Source organism: Rhinolophus sinicus, chromosome 5 (genome assembly GCF_057876585.1).
Source record: "Rhinolophus sinicus isolate RSI-liver-muscle chromosome 5, RSI-T2T, whole genome shotgun sequence".
In the NCBI taxonomy this organism is placed as follows: Eukaryota; Metazoa; Chordata; class Mammalia; order Chiroptera; family Rhinolophidae; genus Rhinolophus; species Rhinolophus sinicus.
In genome coordinates, this window is record NC_142505.1 from 82,310,398 (window position 1) to 82,331,572 (window position 21,175).

At 32.2% G+C, this 21,175-nt stretch overlaps 1 protein-coding gene across 4 annotated transcripts in view; it reads left to right on the forward strand.

The window, feature by feature from the left end:
• The window catches only part of ANKHD1 (ankyrin repeat and KH domain containing 1), a 104,077-nt gene that overhangs the window by 44,760 nt on the left and 38,142 nt on the right, over positions 1 to 21,175 (forward strand). For 2 of the 4 annotated variants that reach the window (XM_019740239.2, XM_074313638.1), the window contains exons 10-11: positions 4,096 to 4,205; positions 12,897 to 12,953. In XM_019740239.2, the coding sequence (XP_019595798.2) occupies positions 4,096 to 4,205; positions 12,897 to 12,953 (167 nt within the window). Of the gene's footprint in view, positions 1 to 4,095; positions 4,206 to 12,896; positions 13,137 to 21,175 lie in introns of those variants that run through there. The other 2 variants (XM_019740240.2, XM_019740241.3) reach the window with 2 other exon arrangements.

Here is a 21,175-nt window from a genome sequence, read left to right on the forward strand (position 1 = left end):
CCCTTATAGAGCTATTTTTGCTAATTTGAAGCATGTAGTTTCCATAACTATTCATAGTTTTGAGAATCACTTTTTCATATGATGACTACCTAAAAAAATTTCTTTTCCAGATTGGAGTGTGATTTATTTACATAAAGTTCTTATAATGTAGCACTAAAGAAAAATCCAATAGGTCTTTTTATACATTGCCTATACAATTTTTTAAAAATGAAAAACCTTTTTGTTATGGCATTTTTTTCAAACATACAGAAAATACAGTATAACAAACCCATCACCCGGCTTTAACAGTTTTTAATTTGTGACCAGTCTCATTTTATCTATACACCCTTCAGTCCCCCATTATTTTTACAAAACTATAATTTTTTTAATAATTAAACATTTAAAATTTTTTTACTGATATATAACATATTAGTTTTAGGTGTACATCATGATTCTATATTTGTATATATTGTGAAATGATCACAATAAGTCTCGTTAACATCCGTCACCATAAATAATTACAAAAACATTTTTTCAATTTAAAATTTAATTTTTTTAAATTTGAAAGTAAATTATTTTAAAGATTTATTTTATAAATTATCAATAAATATTTCAATATGTATCTCTAAAAGATAATCTTTTTAAAAAATAACTACTATTTTCTGCCTACAGTTTATAAATAATATTTCTTTAGTATTAAATATCCAAGCAGGTCATATTTTCCTGATAGTCTTATATGTGTATGTGTATGTTTAATGACTTTTTTGAATCAGGATTCAAGTAAGACTCATATAATAACTATTACTCAATATGTCTGTTAAATCTCTTTTTATCTATGTGCTCCCCTTCCATCTTTCTTTTCTTATTCCTTACAAGTTTTGGTTGAAGAAATGAAATGTTTATTTTTTAGGCTTTACAGAATATGGATTTTTCTAATTGCATCTCAATGATTTCATTTAACTTGTTTTTCTGTCCCTTGGATTTCCCATAAAGTCTTAGTTAGATCTAGAGTCGTTTTCCTCTGTATCTAAATTATTTATTTATTTATTTAAAAATTTTTAAATTAGTTTCAAGTGCACGAAACAATGCAATAGTTAGACATTTCACTCCTTACTAATAAGCCCCCCCAATCTATTGCTCTCTGACATCGTATATAGCTATTATAATTCCATTGACTCTATTCCCTATGCTATACTCCATGTCCCGTGACTATATATATATATATATTAAATTATAGTTGACATACAATATTATTCAGCTTCAGTTTCAGGTGTACAGTTCAGTGATCAAGCATCTATACCATGAAGTGGTCTCCCTAATAAGACATGTACCTATCAAAATCTTAACATTATTGCTTATATTCCCCAAACTGTCTTTCATATCCCTGTGCCAATATTGTAGTTACCAATTTATGCTGTCTAATCCCTTCCCCTTCTTCCTCATGCCCACCCCCCTCCTTTCTAGCAACCATTAGTTTTTCCTCTATATTTCTGAGACTATTTCTGTTTACTTTCCTCATTTGTTCAGTTCTTTAGATTCCACAAATAAGTGAGATCATATGGTATTTGTCTTTCTCTGTCTGACTTATTTTACTTAGCTTAATGTTCTCTAGGTCCATTCATATTGTTGCAAATGGTAAGATTTCATTCTTCTTTGTAGCCGAGTAATACTCCATTATATAAATGTACCACAGTTTCTTACTCCAGTTGTCTACCAGTGATTTCAGTTGTTTCCAAGTTTTGCCTATTGTAAATAGCGCTGCAATAAGCATAGGGGTGCATATATTTTTTTGAAGTAGCGTTTTGGATTTCTCTGGATAGATACCTAAGAGTGGAATTATTGGGTCATAAGATAGTTCCATTTCCAGTTTTATGAGACACCTCCACACTGATTTCCACAGTGGCTGCACCAATCTGCAATCCCACCAACACTGCATCAGGGTTCCCTTTTCTCAACACCCTTGCCAGCACTTGTTGTTTGTTGATTTATTGGTGATAGCCATTCTGACCGGAGTGAGGTGGTATCTCATTGTGGTTTTTATTTGCATTTCTCTAATGATTAGTGAGGTTGAGCATTTTTTCATATGACTGTTGGCCATCTGTATGCCCTCTTTAGAGAAACGTCTCTTCATGTCCTCTGCCCATTTTTTAATTGGGTTGCTTGCTTTTTTGGTATTGAGCTGAATGAGTGTTTTATAAATTTTGGATATTAACCTCTTACCAGATGTATTACTGACAAATATCTTCTCCCATTCAATAGACTGCCTTTTTGTTTCATTGATGGTTTCCTTTGCTGTGAAAAAACTTTTAAGTTTGATGTAATCTCATATGTTTTTTGCTTTTTTTTACTTCCCTTGCCCAAAGGGATATATCAATAAAAATATTACTCAGGGTAATGTCTGCAAATTCACCACCTATATTTTCTTCTAGGAGTTTTATGGTTTCGGGTCTTAGATGTAGAGTCTTGATTGAATTCAGGTATGGAGTGTGTGTGTGTGTGTGTGTGTGTGTGTGTGTGTGTGTGTACTAGACTACTTCATAGGTAGTATTTCTGTACTGTCTTCAGGAGACAGTAAATATCTGATTGTCTCTCTTTTTTTTTTGTAGTATTATTAGCTATTGATGACTATTGCTTAGATCCATTAATTCATTAAGGGTTGCAAAGTGGTTAGATTCTATTATTGCTTACTTGTTTATTAGCTGGAATAGGTCTATAAAGAGAAATTTTGACAACCAGCCTTTTCAGGTTCAAAAGAGACAGAGACAGGGAGATAGAGAGAGAAACTTCCCCTCATGAACTATTTGGTTACTCTTAGGTATAAGTCACCTTTTATTTGACAGTTTACAAAATAGTGAGCTGGTCCCCTAAGCCTCCATCAGTGGTGACCAATGAAGTGGGTTTTTTGTAGTTTTTCATTTGAACCTTAATTTGAACTTTTGGATTTAAACATATGTATAACGTATATGATGGCTTTTACTCCATCTTTTTTTTTAATGCAAAACTTGTCGAAAGATGGGGCAGTTTGACTATCTGTGGTCAATAAGGCGAGCTCCTAAATCCTTTTGATGTGATCTTATTATAGTCTTTGATGGTTTCCTTGCTTTATGATATGGCTCATCTTATGCAGATCCTGCCCTAATCTTGGAACCAATCATTTTTCTAAGAAACCCTCATTCCATTTAGTGGGAGATGGTACTTAGAGACCACAATCTAAGCTAGAGATGCTATTTAGGCTTGATCTATCATTGTCTCGAGGCCTTTTTAGTTGGTCAGAGTTAGGAAATATTTGTTTTTCTTATAGATAAATATACATCATTAATTTATGTCTATAGCTCCATTTCAGAACCATAGGGTTTTTTTGTTGTTTGTTTTGTTTTATTATTGGGGAAGGGGAACAGGACTTTATTGGGGAACAGTGTGTACTTCCAGGCTTTTTTTTTTCCAAGTCAAGTTGTTGTCCTTTCAATCTTAGTTGTGGAGGGTGCAGCTCAACTCCAGGTCCAGTTGCCGTTTTCTAGTTGCAGGGGGCACAGCCCACCATCCCTTGCAAGAGTCGAGGAATCGAACTGGCAACCTTGTGGTTGAGAGCCCACTGGCCCATGTGGGAATCGAACTGGCAGCCTTCAGAGTTAGGAGTATGGAGCTCTAACTGCCTGAGCTACCGGGCTGGCCCAGAACCATAGGGTTTTTACTTAAACAATCTCATCTGTGTTTTCTCTCAACCATGCCAAAAATTTCACTTCTCACCAAAGGATTACTCATTTGATTTTTACCAAAACATTCATAGAACTGTCTCAGAATTAAAGCCCCACACTACCACCAATATGATTTCTGAAAACTGTTTAATATTTTTTGTTTTTCCAGCTCTTTTATTTCTTAGAGTATATCTTACTGGGGATATGTAGGCAAATTTTACTGTTTTAAAATCATTTAGTATAGTTCATTTCTGCGTGGCTAGAAGCATTTTTACAAAGCATATTTAAAGGGAAATTAGGATATTTAAAATACATAGTGATATTTTCATATTTGGGGTTTATCAATTTCACCAAATTGCAAAATTGAAATAATCTAATTTTAAAATTCACAAAATAAATGTATAATTTTTTTGTTTGCTAGGTGCTAATGTTCATGCTACAACAGCAACAGGAGACACAGCCTTAACCTATGCTTGTGAAAATGGACATACTGACGTTGCAGATGTTTTACTTCAAGCAGGGGCCGATTTAGTAAGATATTTTTAATTTCAAATATTTTTGTGTTAATACTCATTCATTTATTTTTAACATTTAGAAAACACAGTAAAGATTTATGTTTGCATGCTTTGTACAAAATAACTTTTTTTAAGTTTGGCTGTTCTAGTTTTGTTGCATTTATTAAATGTATTTAAAAATAGTTTGTTTTTAATAGGGCATACTATTTCATTTCCTAGGTAAAACTGTTTGTTTCTTCCTCTCGCCCCAATCCCATTTAGCATTCCTGAACTTTTTAAACTGCCCTGTATTAGACATATCATAAATTCAAGATATGTTTACAGATTAGAATAACCTATCAAATCACTTTGCGTGATTTCTTTTGTTTCTCTAATTAGACATTTAAAAACAAAGCTACTATCATCTTCCTAACAACATTATTAAAGCATTCTATTATTTTTCTCTTCTTTCAGTATTTTCTACTCTGGCTTTTCAAAATGTCCCATTAGGTGGCAGGTTCATATATGTAATATTCCTTTACAACTATGGTAAATTGTAAATCATATGCCACTTAAACGTTCATGCTTCTTAATGAAATGTGTGCTTTAGCTCATTTTTATTTTGTAAGGGTACTTTAAACTGCTTTCTAGACTTAGTACCAGAATTCCTTTATATATTTCATAAAAATTTATGAGACGTGTTTTAATGGGTCAACTTTATTAGTTTCAGGTATTTGGCGGGGAAATATGCAAATATTGCCTTTTAAAGCATTTCCAATAACAGACATTCCCAAATAGATACCTGAGAACATTGTTCGAAAATAATTACTGACTAAAGTAAATGTATAGTATATGCCATTTATTATCGTTTCTACAAATACTAAATATTATAACGGTAACACTAGCATTCATTCTCATTAATTAGGATCTTCCCCATCAGTTAGAAGTTCTGAGGTGTACTTTTTTATTTGAGAATTATGACAGAGAGATATTTTAAGTAGATTTCAATCTTCTACCTTCTTTCTATATCTTTTTCCTTTTTTAGAGTTGCTTTGAGTCATCTATAAAAATTAAGAATTGAAGTATTTCATCACTTGAAATAAATAGGGAAGAGCATAAAAGATTAAACGAAGTTTAATACTCTTATCCTCTGAATTCTTACCTGAATTCTTTCTTCCTTCTCCCATTTTTCTATGGCAAAGTCCTTTATTACCCTGTTGAGAGTTCTTCTGAAAATATTAAATAGGAAAAAGAGGAACTATCTGTTAAATGCATTCTGATCAACAAAACTTTACTGATTTTGACCAGGTTAGACATCTATTATGAAATATTTTCAAATGTTTTATTTTTATAGTCTTCTGGAATTAGGTATAGTGTTTGTGATTAGAATTCCTTAGAAGAATTGCATTAAATGAACAGATAGAAAGATTTGAATTTATCAGAATATTTTACATTTAAAGTAAAATTTTAGAAATGGCTCAGATGAATATATATCTTAATTAAATACGAGGGTAATACTGTTATTTTAACATAATTGTTTATTTTTCTATTTTGAATTCTATGCATTCATATTTACGTGTAATTACATAGTATAATATGGTTGTTTTCTATTTTTCCACTGTTTTTCATAATTTTTTCCATAATGCTACAATTTCTACATTTACAACTCTTGCATAGTATTCCATCAAGTTGATGAACCATAATCATTCACTTATTATTGAACTTTTTACTTGCTTTTCAGTTTTCATTTATAAACACTGTTAGATTTAATAACTTCATGTGCGTAACTTTTATTTTCTCCTTTTGAATTATTTTATATATTGATTTTAACTTTTAAAAATATGTTACTTATTCCATGCTTTTGCACTCTGGAGAGACATTTCAATTTTAATACTAGTTCTTTTCCTAATTACATATTCTTTATAGAAGATATGGAAAGTATGGGAAAGTACAAAAAGTTTGATATTTAAAACCTGTAAATAACCTTTGTGATTTCAGGCTTTGTTATAAGCCAGAGGGAGTTTGAAAAAAGACCTAGTCAAACACAAGAAGTGAGTAAAACAGGCATATTAGTCCCTGAGTCCTGAGAAAAAGTGACCCATAATTCTTACTAGCTAACAAGGCAGTAGCATCTATCTTGTCCTCCATTGCAAGGAGTGGAGATAAATTCCATTTCTGGCGTCCCTGAGGTGTATTTTTGATATCTAGGTTTACTAGTTCTTTAAGTTAAACAGGTGTTTTTGTAGGTTGGCAAAGAACCTTCCCTTTTTGGGGAACTATTTTTACCCTCACTTTGAAATAAGGATGTGCAAGTAAGCCTTTGGAACAGAGTCTGGACCAACCCCTATGCTTTGTTAGATTTTAGAGCTTAACTTTTGCTATAATTCAAGATTTGATATTATATTTTTAAAACTGTTGTTTCCATTCTTCGAATTATTCTGCACCAGAATCAGTTAATATATTAATTATGGTTTTAAATAAATTTAATGCAACAGTTTAGTTTTCTTGTATTGTTTCCTGAGGTGAAACTGAGAAGTTTTAGGGCTTTTCATCTAAATGTATAGTGGGTATAATGGAGAACTTAGTTTTGAAGAAAATCTAGAAATTTTCTTATTTATTGCTTTTAAAAAATTCATAGCCAGAACTGATGGCATACTAGAGCATTTTCAGGTAGATCCTCATAATATGTGTGTCTTCTAATTTGAAGCTTAGTTATTTGAAACTTCATTTTTTTCTAGTTTTGAAATATTTCAAATTAAAAATATTTATAGATACTTGCAGTTAAAAGCACACTGAATATCCATTGTATTTGGAGATTAAGGATTATGTAGTTTATCTAACTTTTTAATTGCATAAATTTGAATAATCCATTATTTAAAATCTTTGGACTAGTTTAATATTATTAAATAGGCCACTTAAAATGTTCTTTTTGAAAAATCAATAATTAAATTAAAAATTGTCCATTAATTCCAGAGTTTTTTGTAAATTCTCCCTGTTTAACATGCAGAATCATTTTAACTACTCTATAGGCACTGAGCTTATTCTATAATATAAGCAGAGAGCCCTGAACAAATGACCTAACTCATATCGTCCTGTTATTTACATCTCTTGTTACCACTATAATGGGAATCATTATATTTTGAAATAAATATTATTTCTTTATGTGTGTTTTTTCCTCTGCATAGTATCTTTGTTTATTGGCTCAGGTTTTTTTTTAGTATTTGGTGTGATTACAGGTACAAAATGATGTAAACCCATTGTAAGAAAGTTTGTATTAAAATCCATTAACAGTCTGTAGTGCTTAAACTCTAAAAGAAATATTTAGGAAAAAACAGACAGTCTTTGGAAACTACTTAATCTTATTTCTCTGAGAAGGAGTTTTCATATTAGCAGTCTCCTTACAAATTTGTTACTGAACTGCTTTACCAGAAACAACCAATAAATACCATTTAAAAACTGAAGTTGACAGACTCCCATGGTCCTTCAGCCAATGCTATACTGTCCTGTGTTACTCTAGGCCAGGGGTGTCCAAACTGCGGCCCACGGGCCAACTGCGGCCCGCAATCCATTTTTTATTGGCCCTGCAGCAAATTCCAAAAATATATTTAGTTTACTTAAATAAACCAGGTGAGGCACTACGTACTTCACCTCGAGTGAGTGGCCCGGCTATTTGTGTATTTTACCGCATATAACCCTTGGTAAAAAACGTTGAAAAAAGTTTGGACAACCCTGCCTAGGCCATTCTCCCCAATTACTAGTCTTTAGACCAGAAGGCAGACTTTTAATATTTCATACTTGTTCTCATCTCTATAGCTTACTTCAGCTCAAGCACTTATGACTTGATTTCTCTTACCACAGTCTTCTAACCAACCTGCACTTATACTTCTTAAGTTGAAGGTGGAGAATTTTATATAGTTAACTATTTAACAGTATAATTTGGATTATAAAATACTACTCTACTTTTTTTTTTCTCTTGCTTGCTTTTAATTTCGACCGACTTTGTTGTCTATATTTTCCTGGTTTCCATCCCCGTGTTACAGACACGACCCTTGTGTATGAAAGATGACTATATCAATTCAGAATTTCCAAAGCCCTGATGAGGGGTATGGATAGTATGTTTAGTTGAGTTGGCTAACATGTAAAAGGTGTTTTGGTGTTTGTGTTTCTCAAACCATTTGTGAAGATGGTAGAATCTTTCTCTTTTTACCATGGCATATTAATTTCAGCATGAAATCATTGATACATTTGTTAAGACAGAAGAAATATTTATCTTCTGTGGCATTTTCTTCATATGTATTTGCCAACAAAGCTAAAGTTGGAATGGGAGGTAGAGTGATATATAAATCAGTTAAAAAGTATTTCTTCCTTGTCTCCAGCTCCTTTGGTTTTTTATTTCTAGAAGAGTTATCATAACTGATCAGTAGGTTCTGAACTCAAGGAGAATTTCCCATAATGAACAACTAACAGATATTAGAGAAGGTAAATACATTCTAGTTATATTATCGAGAGATTTTGTGACCCAATTTATCATTATATAGGCCTGCATTGCTATTCAAAAGTAGACTGACTTAACAGAAGAAGTGCCTATGAAAGGCATCCTACAATTCTAGATCTGAGTGGAGGTCTAATGAGTGACAAAAGCTGTGCTAAGTTGTTTAGAAAGAACTGATGCTGAACATTAGACAAGGCACCTAAATTTTCATCATAGCCATCGAATCACTGATCTGTAAGCAAACATTTGCCTCAATTTTTTCATCTATAAAATGAAATTTGATAACATTTTCTGGAATATTTTACCAAGGTCGTGTAAATATTCTTTGGCTCTGCTGGGTGTCCTTGGGCAAATCACTTAAATTTTCATAGGCTTCCTTTTTTTCTTCCCCTCTCCCCCCTCTTCATTCTCTCCCTTTTTTATGAAGGGTTTGGACCAGATGATCTTTAATGACCTAGCTTAAGAAATCTAATTTTATGATTTTTAAAGAACAACTTGACCAACTACCTGTTGGATGTATTAAATGGACTAGATGATCTTTGGAATTATCCAACTATAAATTGATTCTCCTTTTCCGGCAGTTAAAGTTTATTTCAAATAGCAAATAAACTTGAGTTACATCATCTCATCTTTTAAATCTTCAGACTTTTCAAAATTTCCTCTGATTAGGATTGTTTTCTCAGCTTTGGCTTTCAAGTATACATAAGAAATGTTCAATGTAAAACAAGGACTTTAGAATTCCATTTTACTTTACAATGTTTGTCACCTTAAAGATAGGGGTGGAAGAGGGAGAGGGTACCCAAAGACATGAGATAGAACATGGTTCCTTTCTTTATGCTCATAATAAATCTGCTTTAGATGAAATGGATCGGAGAAAATAAATAGAACCCATTTAAAGAAGTATGGTAGGCATAGTGTTGCTAATTATGGGGTCTTTGCCATATTGAATAATAGTTGGTCCTATGTCAATTAGTTATTTTCCTCATTGTGGCTAAATTTATATTTAACGAAATTCTTAAAATTACTTGAAAAATATTTTTTTCTTATTTTTAAGTACGTAATAACGTTTACATGGTTCAAAATTTACAAAGTATAAAAAGATCCCATGGGTACCCGGTTTTTCTCTCCATTGGCAATTAATGTTGTTCATTTCTTCTATCCTTCTAGAGTTAGTTTATGTATATATGATGAAAAATCACATACATTAAAAGAAACATTCTTATCAATGTTTAATTCTTCATATAATTCCTTATTGAAATAGACTTTTGATTTTCATTATACTGATTTTCTCTGTAGTGTTGACCATAGCTTTTAAGTGTTTATTATTTTTAATGTTTTAATAAAAATTGAAGCACTTTTACACTGATAAGGAAATAGAGCCCTTTGAAGATGTCACAGTGGACTATCACTGATTTTCATCCCTAACCATAAAGTAAGTTCTCTGACCCTTGTTGTTTTCCTTGGACTGTATTCTACCAAGCAAATGAACTTTTGGGGAGCATTTTCCTAGAATAGTTGAGCTAATGGAAACATTAGCACCCTTTTGTTCTTATTCCTGGAAATTATTTCCTTAAAATGGGATTTAATATGGACTTCCCCTAAAATAAAATAAAAAATTTGAAGGATCAGTTTGTTATCTATGTTAAATCTTATAAAATAGAAATGTGGACCAGGTCTTCTTTTGTAAGTTGTTTTTTTTTTAATTTAAGCAATATGTTGTGTGTCCTTCTAGACATTTCTATACACCCAAGTATATATATATTCTGTGTATATGGGCTATACGTCTTTTTTTTATACAAAAGGACTTGTTACCATATATGAGTATACTCTTCTGCAACTTTTTTCTTATTAATATTTTTCTATGTCAGTTCCTATAGATTTCTCATTTCCTTTCACAGGTACCCAGTGTTCTATCTAATTTATTAACCAGTTATTCATAAACATCTGGGTTATTACAATTTTATATATTACAAATGCGACTGTGCTAAATATTGTTAAGCATATTTATATATTTTTGCTACTTTTATAAATATATCTATAGGGATAAATTCCTGCAAGTGAAATTGTTGGAATATCAAAGAGTTCACATCTAAATTTTTGTTAGTTGCTGCAAAATTGGTTAAAAATGCTGAATTAGTCTATACTTCTATTAATGACTGAGACCTCCTCACTTCCCATATTCTCAGTAACATGAGTTAGATCCTTCCCTCCCTCCCTCCCTCTCACCTTCCTTCCCTCTTTCCCTTCCTTCCATTTTTCCTTTCTTCCTTCCTTCCATCCATTCTTCATGTTTTAATATTCTAATCTTTGATCATAGTCCCCAGGTTTGTTTTATCTAAAAAATCTCCCCGTGTTCCAAGTAGCCCTATGAGCTGCTCATTAATTGCACCTCCCGGCTCTATAAAGCACAGGTATAAAGTTACTTTCTGGAAGACTATTCAGACATCATTTACAAATGCAAATTTTGAAATTTTTTGTTCATTTCTTTAAAGAACAAATTTATTTTTTGAAAATCAAATATTCAAACACTATCTATTGACTTCATTCTGAGAGAGGAGATTAATGTATCTTCCACCATAGGAGTTTCAGGAGTTATTTTTTACGTTACCATGATTTTAAACATTTGTGTTCTATGACCCTATTTCTCACAGTTGTTTAACTTTAACTGTATATTTAAGTGGATTCAGTGTTTACTTTACTAGTCTTTCATATTACATAGCCTCTTAATTCCTAAATTTTTAAACTTGCCTCACTTTTTGGCTGGCTGATATTGGTATATTGACTTGAATTTACTCCTCTCCCCTAAAAAAAAAGCTCACAGGGCTTGCATTTTTGAAACTACTGTATGTTGTATTTATAAACAAATATGGCCATATATAAAATTAATGAATCACTAGTTTTTCCCTCAAAATTCTAAGCAAGCCCTCTCTCTATTCTACTGTTTTGTGGTACTGAATATTGCCAAAGCCTGCTAGAATAGTCCCTGTTATATGTAAGTAACTTCCTATTTATGCCTGGATTATCATAAGATTCTTTCATTATACTTAAACCTCTGTGATTTCACCAGAATGTGTCTTGGTGTTTATTAGTCTAGATTAGTTTTTCCTGGAAAACAGCGAGTGATTTTTAACTGAAGATTTTTGCTGCTCCTCCGCCTCTTCCTGCTTCTAATGTGGTTTTTGATGGTTTCTTTATTACTTAGTTTCTTCTGCTCTTCCAACTCACTTTTAAATCTCTTCTTGCTATTATATCTCTTTGTCCAGCCGTGAGTTCATGTTCTCTTTAATTTGTTTAAAAATATAGGGGAATATTGACTAAAATTTTATTGTTTCCATGTTTGTAGGAACTTCTTAATAGGTTCTATATTGGATACTTTGTGCTTATTATTCATATTCAAATGGGGCTTCCTATTTGTTGAAAATCATACAGGGGTGGGGCAGGGAGAGGAAGTGAGCCTTAACAATCAGCCTCTCAAATCATATAGTTGTCTCAGAATACTTTCTCACCAAACCTCTACCATAGGAGCATGCATTCTCTTAGGGTAAGTAAGCACATCACCCAGGTAGAAGGGAGGAGTGACTTAGAGTGAAGCCCTCTCTAGGCTGCATTTCTTTTATTTGGAGACTTAGTTGACTCTGTTCAGTGACTGCAAAGGTTATTGCTGTTTCCTCAACCGTATATATCCCTGTCTCACCTCTCTCTCAGGAGTCTAGGTCTAGAGAAAATATAGATATTCCATCTCTCAAGTTCTTTGAAGTTTCCTGTTTTAGTTGAAAAGTGTAAGCACTGAGTGCATTTATAATGGGGGAGGGGGAACTACATAACTATTTAATCATCTTACAGTATTTTCCTTATGTTTTCTCCCAACTTGTGATATTCCCAACTCTTTTGATTTAATTATTTTCTTTGGTTAGATGTTAAAAGATACTGCCCTTGATTTTGTGGCTTTAGTTGTGCTTGGAGACAGGCATGAATTTAAATAGTTCAGAAGAATTATATCTGCATATGTTAAGCTTTATATTGAAGTTATATTGGTAGAGAACCATATTATCATACCCTTAAAAAGAATCATAACTGCTCCTGAGATTATGGTCTCTACAGATGAGAATCTTTTTAGTTGAAGATCCCGAGTTAATGAAGCCTAGCAGCTGAAGTACCAGTCACACGGTCTTCATGGCCAATTGTGATTTTTATTTTTGGAATCAGATCCGTGAGTTGTTCTTTTTCCTTTCACAGGACAAGCAGGAGGACATGAAGACTATTTTGGAGGGCATAGATCCGGCCAAGCATCAGGTGAGGGTGGCCTTTGATGCTTGTAAGCTACTACATAAAGAATAGATGTTGTAGGTAACCAGAACTCTGGATATCTGAATTCCAGCCAAGAAGTTCCAGAACCCTGGTGGGTGACAAAGGAAATCTTCTTCAATTGGAAAATATTATGAAGTTCCAATAAAAAGAGATTTACATTACTAGTAATTTGCTTCCTTAGTATTCTTTTTATGTGGTATTCCTTAAAAAAAAAAAAACAAAAAAAAAACCTCTTAGGTGAAAATAGATTTTCTTATTCACATAGTTCTTTTGTATTCTCCCTTGTTGGGAGAGTTAAGATACCCCAGAGAGAAAATCTCAATTATAAAGTCCTTTGTATTCAACTTGTTTATTAAAAGAATCTGAAATTTAGATATAGGGTAATATGTTGGATTGTTTTATAAAATCCTCAGGTAAATGAAAACATTAGTTATATTATTTAATGGATAAATTTGTGGATGGAAATAAAAGAAAAAAACAACTCTGATGCAAAATGAGTCTTTTCAATTAAAAATGTTATTCATGCCCTAATTTATATAAAGTGAAAATCTCCTTAAAATTTTCTCCTGTTACCTCCTTTTGAAATTGGTTTTTAAGGTGAATACTTGTTTGTAGGCAAACATTTCTTTTGGAAAAGTGTGTGGAATTTGTGCCTGATGGTCTTAAAAGTCAAGCAAAGTTAATATCCATTGTAATCAAAAGAGATTTGTTTAAAATCAGGAGCAGTGCTTAATTATGAGTTAGGAATACATTGTGATTAGATCACAATTAATTTAGGCCATTTAAAATGAATTTTTCAGTATCAAGCCACTCTTAATTATAATGCTTATTAAGTATCTTTATTATTGGCTTGTGAATAAGTTGTTATTACATTCTAATTTGAACAAAGTAAATTTATTTCCCAAAATATATGAAAATGTGAACTTTTACTCAGTTTGTGTAATATCTCAGGCTCTTATCAAGAAAGTAAAGCTGAGTTTATTTCAGATAAAATATTTCTCCCAGGGCTTGTTAAAGGAAATGTGATTATAAATCTCTCTCTAGCTATAAGTCTCAAAACTTGAGATACTTTTTAAAATAAGGTTTGTGGTCCCACTTTTAGAGGTTTCAATTCAGCAGATTTGAAATGGGAGTCTGTATTTTAACTGCTATCCCAGGGATATCTGATGACAAGACCTCCATATTCCACACTTTGAGACATTGCCAGAGTCTGTGCAGATTATTCTGCATCATTATTGAGTTTTTTTCTTTTTCCATCTTTGCTTTATAGTCAATCATTCTTCGCTCATCCAAACTGAATAAGCTTGGTTTTTCTTTGTTACTTGTAAATTTTAGAAACTGAGCGAAACACAAGCCCTAGAACAGTGCCTCTTAATCTTTTTTCCATCTCAGTTCTCCTGAGGGATATAAATCTCATCAGTAGGTAATGACTAATTACCTAGTGATAACTAGATCACTAAAGTAATGACTAGATCACTAAGGTAATAACTAATATAGTGGTAGGTTGGAAGAACATACCCTGAAGGGGGAGTATCAGAGTCCTCTAGTACATATGTAGTATAAAACAGTCTCCCTTCCTTCTCCTGTGATTCTGGTCCTTCCCTCCTAGACAATGTTCTCCTCCCATGCCCAAAAATCACTGCTCTATTCTATATAGTTAAAGTCTATATACAATGCATGCCTTGGGTTGGGTGCCCATGACTATGATTTCAAAGGAAATCAATTTATTATAAAGAAAAACTTAATTTAAAATTGAATTTTGTAATCTAAAACCAGATAGAAAAAACTACACCATTTTTCTCATAGTGCTTACTCATCAGAACTAGAACTTTACAGTGCATTTTACATGGATAAGCTCTTAGGGGGCTATGAGCACTAATTATCCATCTATTAATATATTTCAATCATTAGTGATTAACTTACCTTAATAAACTTTTTAAACATTAACTTTTTATTAAGGAATAACATATACACATGTTGTTTAATTTTACTACTCAAAATTGGAAAACTTACGAGTTTTTCTTGATCTAAAACTATCTGTGAAATACACAAAATTCCTAATGTGATTTTTTTTGTTTTTGTTTTTTAAGAAAAGGCTAAGTTCTCTTTTTCTGGGTTATTATATACTGAATGAGTCCTTTTCAGCTATCTTAAGGTTGTTTAAATGTTAAGTACAAATGACTTCCAGTCAAGAAGGTAAAGTCAGTGTGAGTATATTTTGAAACCTGTCTGCTGTCTGTCATTTCAAGTACATAAACATAATAAATAAAATATGGGAGAAAAACAAACTAAACTGAAAAATAATATAGCTATACCCAGAAACAAGGTTAAAGAATTCTGGGGACTAGAAATGGAGATGGATCCACAGCTGAAGCTATAGGCCTTAGAAGAATTTAGGCTAAAATAAATGGGCAGTGGGGACTGGGATTTCAACATGTATGGGGGAATAGGGACTGAATGCATCTCACATGAACAGGCCAATAAATCTAGTGTACTTGAATGAAGCAAGGAGCTGGGACCTTATTGCCCTACCTGTGAAATAAGATGGGGAAAAAAACCTCCATGCAACTTCCCACAGTTGCAGTTAGAAATTAGCTTAATTGTTCTAGGTAGAGGGAAGAAGCAAAGACAAGAGTGTAACTAAGACTTAGAGAACACCATTCTTTGATTTAGTGAGTAGAACTGAAAAAAATCCCATGGGGCCAGAAGCTTACATTACCAATGAAAGATCTACTTATTCAATGGACTTTAAGGGCCCAACTTAGGCAACTGTCAAACCATCTGATGAAAATGGATAAATTTGTGGATGGAAATAAAAGAAAAAACAACTCTGATGCAAAATGAGTCTTTTCAATTAAAAAAAAAAATTATAAAGCCCAAGTGCAAATCTATGTCAAGAGAGGTAGTTAAAATACAAGCAAACAAATGAAAAGCAAAACAGAGACTACATCCCTATGGAAATTGAAAAAAGACTTCAATCTTTAAATTTTAAACATGTTTATTTTAAATTATAACCAATAGCTGTAAAACAATGTGAGACAATAAAACAAAAGCTGATAATTATGAATTAAGAACAGGTGGATATGAAATAAAACAAATTTAAAGTTTGGGATTGTGGAAATAAAAAATCAATATGTAGGATAAATAGTGTATTGAACATAGTTGAATAAGAATTAGTGAATCAGACAGTAAAACAAGAAATAAACAATATAGCACAAATATGAAGAGAAATTGAGAGAAAGTCTAGATTGAGAAGCTCTACCATGCATCTCTTTGAAGTTCCTGAAGGAGAGGTTGGAAATAGAAAGCAGAGACAATGTTTGAAGATATAATGATGTAGAATTTTCTAGAATTGAAGCCAGACATGAATCCTTGATTGAAAAATTAATCACTGAGCAAACAAATAAAACTGTAGAATTTTAGGAATATAGGAAAATATCATAAATGCTACTGGAGGGAAAAATGCATTACTTACAAAGCAACACCACATTTTTGACAGCAGGTTCTCATCAACAATAATCACACCCGGCACCACCATCACCACCCACCACCACCACCACCACCATCTCCACTACCAGCCCCACCCTGCTGAGGGCCCTCAAGTTATCTGCATACATGCCCTCATGCTATAGGATGGATGTGCATGGAGCACAATAGACTGGCTCGGAATCTCAAACAGAGCCTCTACCTTCAGTGTCACCCAAAAGTGAACTGTGGCGGACTGCGCCAAGCTTTAATAAAGCGAGAGTTGATGTCTAAAATAATAATCACAGAAGATAGTGGGAGTTAATATCCTTAAAATACCGAGAGAAAAATAACACAATATAGAATTCTGTACTCAACTACCATTCCAGAGAAGGAAAAATAAGCATATTTTCAGATCTACAAAGAATAAGAGTTTACACCTAAGACCCTTGATAAAAGAACAACTAAAAGATGTGTACATCAATAAGGAGAAAAATGAACCCTGGAGGAAGGCGTGGGATACAAGAAGCAACGGTAAGCAAAGAAATTGGTAAAACATTATAAATATAAATTTTTGATATAAACTTAAATTTTTATGCCTGAAACTAAAGTTATACTAAAATTCCAGACAGCAATGGCATGAAATTCCAAGGGATGTGTTAGAAGGTTAAAAGCCTTTCTAGAGGCCTTGTGTTGTTCAGAAGAAGAGGATCACATACTAAATAACTTCAAAGATATTTTTAGAAAAATACATCAGTAATTAGAACAAATACAAACCTATTGAACTGAATTGTTAAAGGGCCTAGACTTTTGAATTAGATTCAAAATCAAAATCTGGCAAATTCTGTTTTCAGGAGACAAATCTAAAGCAAAGTGACAGGGAAAAATTAAAAAAGTGATAGAAAAATTATGTAAGGCAATATTAATGTCAGACAAAATGGAATTTTAGGCCAAAAGCATTTTTAGAGATTAAATGCTCCTCCAATTTATACTACAATCATTCACAAATCAATAGCTAACCACGTGCCTCCAAATAAAATAGAAAATTATAAAATTACAACAAAAATAGATCTACATTTATATTAAGATATTTTGATACTTCTATGAAACTGATAGATCAAACAGGTGGAATAATTGTTAAGAATAAAAAAATCATGTTTGCTCTTATGAATAAATATACTATACTATATATTCTTTTCCAATACATGGAATGTGTAAAAATTGGCCATGTTTTAGGCCACAGAAAAGTCTTTAAAACAAACTCCTTAATCATATGGACTACATTCTCTGATCTCTATTGCTTTAAAATTACAAATCAACAAAAACTTTTTAAAAAATCACATACGTCTAGCAAAGGAAGAAAAATATTTTTACGTAATTCATGGGTTAAAGAGACAATCATAGTAAAAATTACAAAGTAGAAATTACCACAAAAACCACATCAAAACTTGGGTAAAAGGATATAGCTAACGTGGTCTGTAGAAGGAAATTTATACACAAACACACACACCTATATCTATATATAGGTAGGCATATATATAAAATGGATGGAAATGAAGCTAATAAAAACAACAGAACAAAGAAAAATAATAAAGATAAAAGCAAAATAGAATAGAAAAGAACATAAAAATAGGCATAAAAAACAGGTGTGAAAAGCAAAATTAAAAGCTGATTTAAAAAAAAAAAAGTAGATAAAAGAAGCCAGACTTTTTTTCAAAAGGGAAAGGCAGAGGTAAGTCATAGACATTTAAATGGAGTTATCTGATAGAGTAGAGATCTTTAAAATTTGCAAGGCAATCGTAGAAACAATAAATTTGAATACTTAGGTGAAATGAATACTGATTTTTTTCTATATAAACAATCAAAATTGACTCAAGAATAGGAAACCTCTGTAGAACAATAACTATTACAAATTGAATCAGTAGTTTAAAATCAGCCATCCAATGAAGGTAAGAGGCCTAGATGGATTTATAGGTGAATTTTACCAAATATTCAAGAAATACATAGTCCCTATACTCTAGCTGTCCCCAAGAATAGAGAAAGAAGAAATGTTAAACTGCATAATATGTAAGTTTATAGCCTTAGAAAATAATTTTCTGTGTTTATGAAGAAAAATTATAATTTATATCCTAAAATTTTATTGATCTTGAACAAATATTGGCTGTACTAATAAACCCAACATTCATAAGTAAGTAGTGTACACAAATTTGATTCCTATTTTAAAAGAAGGAATTAGTGGTCAGATATTTTGGTACCAGTGAGATGTGTTGTGGGATATACAGTATTTTAAGACATGAAATATTATAAATACATTATAAAGATGTGGCATTGTTTTACCAGCCATTTTCTCAAACATAATTATATTGTTCAAAAACCAAAGGAATGAATATATATTTATAGGGAGGAAAATAAAATGGGCAGTTTTTCATACTGTTTATTTCAGAAATTTTATTAGTATGTTGAATTTTAAAATTTGATTTGGTCATGGGGGTGCACTTCCTGATTTCTTTTGACAGCTATGGTAATATTTTAAATATGTAGAACTAGCAATTACTTTAAAAGTTTATTCTAAAACAGGTCTTTCAAAATCTTTTGTCTTTGCCATTACTCATGAGATCTATATAGTTATGTTGATGGATGTCACTGCCAGGCTTAAGAGATGAGAAAGAAAGGAAAAGAGAAGTGATTTGACTGGGTCTTATATTAATTTTGGCTCCAAAAGATGCGTTAGGGCTTATGTTCAAGGGGTGTCATCTTGAACCATGCTAGAGCTTGTTTTCCGGTTAGGTCTTATTTTCGGGGAAACACGGTAGTGTTGCCCACCCATGTTTTAGTAATACTGTATTATCAAATGCAGATAGTGAATGTCTTACTTTCAGTTTAGCTACTACTATTAATTTCGGGTTAAATTAACTTTTCTATCATTTACCTAGTAGAAAATTAAAACTTCAAACCTCAGTGCTATGAGAGGGAAGATTTGAGAGGTCAGTTATGCTTAGGTTCCTTCGTAGTAAACAGTATTCAGGCACTTCATTATTTTAGATGGTAGGTTTATAATGGTAAGCAAAAATGGACATGATTGCTGTTCTTATGGAGCTTATGTTTTAGTGGAAGAGACATGTTAGCCAAATATTACACAAACTAGTATATGATTGGAACTTTTGAAGGAATGGTTCATGCAGCTATAAATCAATAATAGGAAGAGTGATCTAGTTAGGAAGTTCAGGGAGGTCTTCCTTGTGGAAATAATACTTGACTTGATGTGAAGGATGAAAAAGAGCAAGTGTTACAGGGAAGGGAGAATAGGTTGAGCAAAAAAGGCCCTGAGGCAGGAGAGGAAATGAGTTTCTAAAGGAGCCATTTATTTCCAGTGTGTTGTTGACTGTAATGGTAATTCAGAAATAAGGCAGATGAAAAATTGGACAAATAATTGTCTAGGTCTTCCTGAGTAAGATCTTCATGGTGTATATTTTGTTTTGTTTAAATTGCCAGAATCATAGATTTACCTACGTTTGACTAAGTTCAAAATCCATTCTAAAGCCAAATTATTTTGACATTATCTATAGTTATTCATTCTGCCATACCTTAGAGTTAATACAGGTTGTTGTGTAATCAATATACATAACAATTAAAAAGGCAAAGCATAAACTAATTTTTATAGGAGGTTGAAAGATTCCACACTATCAAGATTTTTTAAAAATCTATTAGCGTGAGATTTCTGTTACTGCAGTTCAGTGTAAAGTTTCCCTTTAGTTGACAATCTACTCTTATTGCTCATTGTTGGTCTCCCTGAGTTGTAGATCAGATATAGTTGTGTAAGTAGACTAAATTCTATCCTATTGGCAGAGCACACTATTTTTAAGTTGACCATGTGGTAGCTGAAAGATTCTCAGTTAATTAAGAAGAACAGAGCTGAAATAAAGCCTGACTTAGTCACTTCTTTATCAAGTTTTTCTTAGTAAAAAAAGATGACCAAAAACAGAAATTACTGTTTGCATACACAGTGAAAGAGGGGATAGGTGAGAGAACTTTTCACAGAAACGATGTTATCGCTACATTTTAATACTTAGATGAATGTAATAAGAGTTCACAGTTCTCCCAACGGACAGTACTACTTACCATACAAGTCAGCTCCTTTCAGCAGATTTGATATTAGGATGGTTGGAAGCTGTTTTATCATTCATTACTCTTGCTTGCAAACTTCCTAGAAAGAATAACAATCTTTCTGTTATTATGAAACTGTTCTTTTGCCTTTTATATTCAGATATTTAATTTCTACTCTAAAATATACCTGCTCATTGGTACATTTTTCGTTTTCCTTTGCCCTTTACTCCTGAAATACCTTACTTAGTGTTTATCTTCAGCGATTGGTTTCTATCCTATGATTGAGTTCTTATTGGCTTCTAATATAAATTCAACTTCTTCCTAATCACCTCACAAGACTTAAGACTCCTTTTTCAGAAAGATGAATAGCTAGGAAAGCATCTTTTTTATTTTAGGGTTAGGAAAATGCATCAATTTCCTCTTTGAGGATCAGATTGAACATAAGTATTAACTTTAAGGGCTGTTTGCTATGTAAAACTGAACTTGACCTTAAATGGTTACACCATCTAGTGTGGACTGAAATTAATCCTATATTTTGGTGGAATTGAGAGATAGACTACACTGAGTAAGTATTAAATCATTATATCTTATGTCATTGGTACTAAGTATTTAAAACAGATGCTTAATGAGTTGGCACT